The 9,380-nt window shown below is 32.4% G+C and overlaps 1 protein-coding gene and 1 long non-coding RNA gene across 6 annotated transcripts; both read right to left on the minus strand.

Annotated features, from left to right (window-relative positions):
- Positions 1-158: 158 nt before the first annotated feature.
- Clc-c (chloride channel protein 3) lies at positions 159-6,618 on the minus strand. 3 transcript variants are annotated; one of them, XM_070295934.1, is made up of 11 exons: positions 6,468-6,618; positions 5,602-5,711; positions 5,039-5,210; positions 3,497-3,846; positions 3,260-3,421; positions 2,910-3,197; positions 2,569-2,751; positions 2,268-2,482; positions 1,536-2,096; positions 1,056-1,433; positions 160-969 (listed from the first exon to the last, which is right to left on the minus strand). In XM_070295934.1, the coding sequence occupies exons 2-11, from the start codon at positions 5,695-5,697 to the stop codon at positions 879-881; spliced, it is 2,496 nt and encodes an 831-aa protein (XP_070152035.1). In that variant the 5' UTR covers positions 5,698-5,711; positions 6,468-6,618; the 3' UTR covers positions 160-878. The 3 variants fall into 3 exon arrangements, with proteins under 3 accessions (XP_070152037.1, XP_070152035.1, XP_070152036.1); XM_070295936.1 differs by lacking the exon at positions 6,468-6,618 and having other exon boundaries at positions 159-969; positions 5,602-5,710; XM_070295935.1 differs by lacking the exons at positions 5,039-5,210; positions 5,602-5,711; positions 6,468-6,618 and adding an exon at positions 4,660-4,781.
- Positions 6,619-6,772: 154 nt separating this feature from the next.
- LOC138933398 (uncharacterized) lies at positions 6,773-8,533 on the minus strand. 3 transcript variants are annotated; one of them, XR_011446961.1, is made up of 5 exons: positions 8,340-8,533; positions 7,749-7,872; positions 7,489-7,639; positions 7,265-7,378; positions 6,773-7,142 (listed from the first exon to the last, which is right to left on the minus strand). It is a non-coding gene; the product is annotated as an uncharacterized lncRNA (long non-coding RNA). The 3 variants fall into 3 exon arrangements; XR_011446962.1 differs by having other exon boundaries at positions 7,749-7,843; positions 8,314-8,533; XR_011446960.1 differs by having other exon boundaries at positions 8,314-8,533.
- Positions 8,534-9,380: the final 847 nt, after the last annotated feature.

The following is a 9,380-nucleotide window of genomic DNA, read 5'->3' on the forward strand; positions in this document are numbered from 1 at the left end:
TATATTAATGTACTTTTATGCCATTCAGAAAATTGTATATGATATAACAATATTTAATATATATATATATATATATATATATATATATATATATATATAATTATTTATACATTTAATCCTTATCTATACTTTTAATGCTTGTAATTTACAAGAAAAGTGCATACATAGTAAATTATATATATTTGTATAACGAATTGTCAATATAATGATTTATTATTGATTACAATATGAAAAATAAAATCCGCTGATCAAAATACACGGATATAAAATCTTAAACTTTCTATTTCAAACAAAGATGAATATACAAATTTAGTAGCCTATTGCAAACTTATTTCCCTTTCTCTAATTACATACAATGTTTTAATGATTTAAATGTGCAGATAGATATTGACAGAATAGATATATATATATAAAATACATTTTAATTAAATTAATATAAATTATCTCTTTGTATGTATATACAGGGTAACCCGCAATGACCGCTCACTAAGTACATAGCGTTATTCTATATCTATAGTGTTATTATTGAGTAAAGTTTGGCCAACGCCGACTTTTAGCCGGGCGCACATCGGTAAGCCGCGCGCCTAGTAGTATGCACACGGCGGTGCACACTTCATGGCACGCGGTTCACCGACATGCGCTCAAGATCGGTGCTGAATGGCCAGACTTTACTCAATAATAACTCTTTTATTAAGCGTTATAAAAAAAAATGGCTCAGGACTTTTCGTCTCAGTTTTTGGTAAAGAATAACGCTATGTACTTAATACGCGAGCATTGCGGGTCACCCTGTATATAAGTATATATGTGTTGTTCGTTTTTATACTGCTATTGTTATGAATTAAATTGATAATTTCAAGTTGGCTGTCACAGCATACTGTTTAATTAAATAAAACAGAATTTGGATCTTCATTGTCAAGCTGCTTCACATGCCTCAAAACATCTTTTTTTGTTATTACACCTAGAAGTCGCCTGCGCAAAAGTGATATCTCGATATTAGTTTGAGAAAAGATTAGCACACAGCTATGTTAATATATAAATTATTTATATATACCTACCCGTTATGTGTAACAAGAGTTTGGCGTAATCCTAATTTTCTAAACATATCAACTACAGTTTCCATAGGAGTTTGGTCTGTAATAGTGATAGGGGCCATGTCCAAGATTTTTTTTAACTTTAAAGGCGGAGGCGAATGGCTTTGGACATTATTTCCGTTAGTAAAAATAACTAACGACTGCCTGCTGATGTCCTCAATCATCCTTTTGGCATTAGCGATAGCAAGATTGAGATCTCGTCGTAAAACGAAACCAACGAGATATTGAGATTCCTTAGAAACTATTACGGGAAATCCGTTATGCTCAGTTTCTTTAAGCAAGTTCTCCACATCTTCAACTGTCATTGAATCTTGAGTAAGGACATGAAGAGCTTCGTTTCGTCTGTAAATAAAATAAAAAAATAAATAAATACGCACACACACATGTACGCACATGCGTATATATATGAAATATATAAAAGTGCTTTTGTATGATTTAGTTTACTTGGGTTGCATAACGTCTGCCGCCAAAGTTGTATGTTGAAATTCATCTTTGCTATCCAGAAATGGGTATCCGTTTAAACCGATATGAGCATCATAAATGCCTTGTTTTCCGAGTGCATCGCCAACCCACTTACTCGCCATAGCCGCGGCCATCAAAGGTACAATGTACCGCACGCCGCCGGTTAATTCAAACATGATGACGACTAAAGAAACTGTCATTCTGGTCACACCTCCAAGAACAGCGGCAGCCCCGACCATCGCATATAACCCGGGTGTAATACAATCGACACCCATGGAACATTCCTCGCTAAACATCCATATATGAGGATAATTGTATGCAAGCTGCTCCATTCCTATACCTACAATACGACCCATTATTGCCCCGAGACATAGGGACGGAATAAACAAACCGCATGGTACTTTCATGCCAAACGTGAATATCGTCATAATGAGTTTCAATATCAGTGCCAGTACAAGTAGCCATATAGCTTTGTAGACTCCAGAGCCAGCTGCGGCAATCTCGATTGCGGATTTCACGGCGGTGAAATTTCTATTGTAGTCACTGTTACGACAGAGAACTTTTTCAATAATTTATAGACTCAGCATTCGTCATGTATATACACGCTTATACTACGCCGGAAAATACATAGATAAGCATTAATCTATTAATTAATCAACAATTATAATGCAAATTAACAATTAAAATGTCACATATTTCTTCATAATTACTAACCATAACATATCCGCGTTCGATACCCCGCATTGGCTGAACAATAAATAAATGAGTTGGCTGGTACTCATCCTCGTATATGGATTAGGATATCCGATTACTGCTGTTACAACTGTTACGATCAACACTTCAGTTACGGGATATTGTCCTAATTTTGAAGTTTTACGATAACGGCACCAAAATAAATTTGCCTTGATAAATAATGTTGCTATTATGCCCTGTTAAGAAAATTTGTTTTTAAATATGTGCTGCTTTTTACAAATTCGATATAGTTTGCAATAATTGTGTAAAAAGATTTACTTACCCCAATTATACCAAGTATAACAAAAGGAATTAATTCAAAAAATATCCAAGGTTTATTATATTCTACGTAAAACAATACTGAATGTTCATTTCCAAATGGATTTATGGAACGTAGTACAAAAGCAGCTATTAAAGCACAGAAGAACGATCGCCATAAAGTCTTTAATGGAAAATAATAACTGACCTGAAACAAATATACACATATGCCTAATTTCGTTACACGTAACATATTTTAAAGATGTAGAGTAATACAATTATAGAATCTTGCTAAAATCTTTAGTTTTAGTAGAAGGTTGAGACCATTTTGAAATAGATTGATGTACTTAATTTTTCAAATAATACCTCTTCTAAGCTAAATAGTACGCCGCCAATCGGGGCTCCAAAAGCAACGGAAACTCCTGCTGCAGCAGCGGCAGATAAAATTTCTCTCTTCTTCGCTTCATTCCTACCATATTTTGGAAATAGATAAGAAAATATATTTCCTATACAGCATGCAATGTGCACCATAGGACCTTCTTTTCCCAAGCTTAAGCCCGCCGATACAGAAAGAATAAGACCTACTGATTTAATAATCAGCGTCCATTTACCCAAATATCCGCGGATAATAAACCCACTCAAAATCGTTTTTATCTAAAAAATAATTATTTAGAAAAAATCTAAAAAAAAAAAAGAATTGGGAATAATAGGTTTACCTCAGGTATTCCAGAACCACAAGCATATGGTGCAAACATTCGTACTAAAGATGCGGAAAGTGCCGCAAATAGAAGGGCCCATGCTGTATAAAATAAGTATGAAATTGTATAAGGTCCTGCACCATCTTTTGATTGATTGAATAGCTCGGGCCACGTGCACCACTGCAAAAATATTACACTGTATACATTAATCAAAGAAAAAATTTACCACTATCACTGGAGAATCATACGACTAACCTGTGAACAATTTCCGCCATCGAATGTAGTTTCATTATAACTCCAACAACATTGCTCCTTATTTAACCAGAAAGCTTGCGGACAGATACCGAATTTCAAATCTGTCATCCAGGAAGCGCCAATATCTATAACACCAGCGGCCACACCCGTAAAAAGTCCGACTAGTAAGACGCACAGCCATCCAGACCATGCATCGTGAGCCCCTTTTATTAAACCCCAGATGGAATCGTGTTTCTTCTTCACGATATAACGATGCCGCATCCGGTCTCGCGCAATATCCCGTTGCCAATCGATAGTATGAAAATCATCATACTGTCCGATGCCGGGTATGTCATCGGAGTCAACTGAAACTAATAAAATAAATTAGAAAATTTCATGATGAGAATAAATAAAATATATCGCGTGATGGAATTTTTCAAAATCGTAACATGTTAAATATTTTTATCTGTTGTATATAGATATTTAATGATGGCATGAACAGTATTGCTCTAAATATTGCAAATGTAAGAGAATTGCAAATACTTTTCCATAGTTTCAATAGTAATAGTTACAACAGTTGACCAAATTCTAAAATAGTAAGACAAGAGAGCAATAGTTTAGTTAATTTTTATATCGCTTTATTTATACACATTAAATGTATATGTCATATTTAAAAGTGTAACAATATAAAAATTTCTGTATTAAAATTTAAGACTATGAAATAAATGCTCCACGCTTTTTTATTTTATTATATATATTATTTTACATGCATGGAAAAGATATATATATATATATATATATATAAATGAATAGATTATAATAGAATTATTCTTATAGAATAATTATTTTTTTCCAAAACAAAAAAAAAATTAAAAATATAAAAATATAGATTTTATTTTATTATCATTCTTAATTAGAAAACAAATGCATGTATGAATTATTATATTTTGCTAAAGAGACAAAGAAATCATAGTAGATTTGTGCATATAAAACTAACTTATTCTTAATAAAAAACTATAATGCCTCTATTAAAAAAATAATATTATTTGATTATTTGAAAACACAGCAGATTGATTAACATACAGGACTGATATATCTACTTGTATACCATAATTGTATTTGTTATCTCTTTATATATTTTTATTAATTAGTGAAATATATTGGCATTATTTGTGCTAACTTACACATTTTGTCACAATGATATGCCGAGAATATTAAGAAATTTGGTTCAATTTGTCTAACTGGTATCACTCAGGGATATATACGTCACCAGATGAGATGGGCAGATCAACAGACATTCCTCAAGTTTCTTCAACAGGAAGTGATAATGTATGATATTTTTCAAGCTAGGATGTATATAGGACCAATAGAGGTGTTATAAAACTATTAAATTCGATTTAACAGAGTTACAAAAATGGACTCGTGCTTAGTATTGTAAAATTTCCCGCATGTTTCTTTATAACATTTGCTAAAAATAAATAAAAATACTTCACGTAATACCCGTTCAGTAACAAATGCGTGATACGTTTGCGACATTAATAAAATAACTTCTAAACAACTTACTATGGGAAGATGCATCGTCAATGCGAACACAATCTGATAACATATTGTTATCCGAATGATGAGACATGTGATGATTGATATCTAGCATGTCATCATCGCTGCTTAAATTTGTCTCGCGTCTTCCGGTTCGTAGTCGTACATCTTCTGTTTTAGTATCACCATACTTTATGTTCTGAAATTTATATGCACTTTATCAGTATATTATACCTTACAAAAACTCTATATTTTTTTTTAATAACATTATCATCTATTAGTTTCATTATCATCTATAAAGTTTAGAATTGAATTTTAATACAAAATAAAAGTACTTTATAGATAAAATTTCTATTTAAAAAAATTAAATATATTTATTTTATTTTATTTTTTAGGTTCAACAATTTTTAACATACAACAATATATATATAAGGAACATATGTATAAGATGTATTAGATTATTAAAACAATAAAATAATATTTACACATATATACACATAAAATATATATATATATATATATATTCAAGCCATATATAAATAATAACCAGATAATACAAGACAAGAAGATGCCGATTGAAATTAACATACCTTTGCATCAACTGAATGATATGTTGTAGCATTTGCATTTGAGTGAGGGATTGTAGAGTTCAAGAACGCTGTACCCTTCAGTGGAAATTTCTCCATGGCATCATGACAATCTAATTTTACACAAATAAGATATTATTTTACTGTTTTTTTTCATAGATGTGTTATTAAAAATCTATGCGAGAAAAAATTGAAAGTTATAATGCCATGTGTAATACTAAACGATTCTATTTATAGCACATTGTCAATATATCATTTAATCAGCTTTGCTAAAATCTTCTTTAATCCTGCAAATGGATGCTATACAATATAATTAGAATAGCAAATTTGTGACATGGTACATACATCGAATTAAAGATGACATTTTATTCTTTATAAATTATACAATCGTGTCATATAGCTTGAGATACACGATGTGTGACATGAATCTATTATAAAAAATATTATCCTTTTCTCTATCTACGTCAATGATTATCTTCGTGACTTGCATCTTCTTGTACAAAAAGAAATTTGTTGAAGAATATCGTTTATATTCTACGCATGCCAAATCGACAAGGTTGACAAACCGAAGTCGCACGCACAGAAACGCTTTTGAATTAAACAGAACAGAAAGAAATGAAATATACAGCACGACATGCTACCATATGAGAAGTTTCTCTCTTGCTAATAAAACGTGCAAGTGTTGCGAATTTTCTTCACGAAACGAGTCAACTGCGCGATGAGGCAAAAAAATCCGAAATCGTTCCGTATTTCGAGGTTTTTTTCGAAGTTTTCCCTCTTTTTCATGCGCACGTAATTTTCCGTTCCTTATGTGAGGTTACAGGCGAAATATCGAAATAGCACATATCAAAATAAGCCTGTGAGCTTACCATTTTTAAGGAAAACTATCTTTGAGTTTCATCTGTAAGCACTGATCACCATGCCGTGTCGCAGATTTTACCGTTTTAGAACAATTTAAGCTTTGCGATAATACGACTTCGTCGAAATATAATTCTGCTATCACCTATCACGTCCGTATATTTTTCGCCACGGAATCAAAAGTACATAGAAAGTCGCGCGAGTAATGCAGAAACAGCAAGATCGTCAAATATGTCGATTGGCTAATCGATAGGGACTTTTCGATAAGAGAATTGCGTGTTCAAGAGAGTAGAAATCCTTAAATAAGAGACTGGCCACGAATCGTTCCTCGTATGTTATTTTATTTGATTTTTTTTACAAAATATTTTTTTTTCATAATTAAAAATTTTTTCTTATACAAATATACTTCTTTTTTTTTTTTACAATCATCAGAAATCAGATGCAATTATACAAACAATAATGTCGCGCTTTTCGGGCCTTTTAGTCGAGATGTCTCAAATGAGCCTCCTTCTTCTTTGAGCCATCTTTTTCTTAAATTTTGCATACATTTCAATATCTTCACGGATTTTTCTATCGGCAATACAAACACTCTCAGCTAATTCTGCAAAGTCTTGGTTAATTTTTTGTATTTTCTGCAAACATCTATCATCTGCAGCAAGACATTTAATCAAAGGGATTGGAGAATCCTAAAAACAAAAACAACTCCATTTAATCAAAGAAATCAAGTTACATACATTTCTTATTATATATTAGTATTATCTCTTTTATATATATTGGGATATATGGGGCATAACATTTTTCTAACTACCTTTGCAGAAAATATTACAAATGCATCGGTTGCGATTTCCTTGTGTTTTATCCCCATTCCAAGTGAATCTTATGCAACATGTATTTCCGGAGATGCTCCTTCACCTCCAAAATCCTATGGATAACGTATATGCATTATACTTTAGAATATTAAAAGTATCATTCCTTATTACATCTTTGATTTAACCAAATTAAAAAACACTAATTTATTGATAAAACAAATACCTTTTCCCACTTTTTCCTCAATTATACAGCTCCTCGGGCTTTTCTATCTGCAATAAGATTGTCAGCTAATTTTGCAGTCTTCGTTAGTACGTACTTGGTGCAAATCTCTATCATCTGCGGCAAGACGTTTATTCAAAGGAATTGTATAATCCTAAAATCAAAAACAATTTCATTTAATCAAAGAAATCGAGTGTACATTTCTTATTATATATTAGTATTATCTCTTTTCTATATATTGGACGTAAAATTTTTTTAACTACCTTTATATTTTTCCAATTGCTGATACATGGCGAAATTTTCCACTCCTTTTGTCCTTTTACTGTTACTTTCCTCGTTGGGGAATGCATTACAGGAGCTGCAGATGATGGAATTTTTTTATTAATCCTGTAATCGTGAATCTTTATATTAATACATTGGGTTTCTATATCTTTATATTGTACATTAAACTTTATACAATTTTTATGATTGCCATCTTATTCTTAAGCTAGCGCCAGACTACACGCGTATTCACGATTTGTTTATAGTGCTTATAATCTTATTCGTTTATAGATTATACTTAATTCGCGAATAGTGTGGATGGAAGATTCGTCGAGTTCCACCATCAGATCGTTATTTATATCGTTAACGAATCGATGTTAGCAAATTGCAGAATTTTCTATACACAATCTATGAAAAAATGTAAGCAATAGAGATAATGACAGATTTAAGTATAGACTAAGTAATAGACACTTTTCTCTGCTATATTCTTTCGGTTTGTGCAAAAACGCATGGAATGAGCATAATTTTATCGATATTTGAGATGGGGCCGCTAAACTGAATAATTACCTGATATAAAAAAATAACGGTCTTACGTTGTTAAGGATATTATGATCGAAACAATTTCTTTTGTAGCTTTTCGTTCACAGATAGGTTAAAAAACTCGCGATATATCTCCCTATCCATCACATAGTCCTGTAATCTCGAGTTCTTTTAAATTCTTTTAGTCTATCCTTTTAAATGAAAGGTTGGAGCTAATAGGACGAAATTGGACGCTCGAAGCTGAACGCTGGACGCAGTGTTGTTCTCGGGGACGCTTTTTTCGCGCATGCGCAGTGCAGTGGTAGAGAATCCAGCGACGGCGTATATAGTTAGTATGCAGTGTGCACACAAGGGCAATTAGGCGCGAAAGTTTTGGCGGGTTCCAGAAAAGGTTAAGCATAGACTAGGTAAATAATAATAAATAGATATTATTTTTTTATTAGTATGGAGGATAAAAACAAAAAAGAAGCCATTAAGAAAGAAAGACGTTTTGTTAATGCGTGGCTAGATGAAGATAATTTTAAAGGATGGTTGGCTCCCCATCCAACTGAAAATAAAGCTTTTTGCAATTTATGCAATACTACCATCAGATGTAGCGAAACAAATTTAATACGGCATTCGCAAAGGGCCAAACATATAGAACAAGTAAATCTTCAAAGCTCCGATCATAATAATAACAATGGTCTGCATAGTGATAAAGTTAAACGCGCGGAAATAAAATTAGCAGCATTTTTTTCGGAACATAATATTGCTTTTTATATTGCGGATCATTTAATTCCTTTATTTTTAACATTATCTCAATAGAGGTTCCATAGCACCCTTTTTCTTATAAACGTGACACATACCTAAAGGCCACATTTAATGCGCATGCGCGAAAAAAGCGTCCCCGAGAACAACACTGACTGGACGTGGACCCGGTGTGTGAGACGGGTCGGGTTTTCTCGCGCATGCGCGGCGACATAGCGTCAATGAAGTATATATATGGATAAAAAGGTGTGCCATTGACCACCCGTACATAATTTTGCAAAAGTTTTTGTAATTTAAGGAAAAATGTGTAATATGTCTGTGTGTATATATATACACACAGCATATTA

This window comes from Polyergus mexicanus, unplaced genomic scaffold, assembly GCF_030449975.1.
Source record: "Polyergus mexicanus isolate NDT 795.1 unplaced genomic scaffold, iyPolMexi1.0 SCAF_5, whole genome shotgun sequence".
In the NCBI taxonomy this organism is placed as follows: domain Eukaryota; kingdom Metazoa; phylum Arthropoda; class Insecta; order Hymenoptera; family Formicidae; genus Polyergus; species Polyergus mexicanus.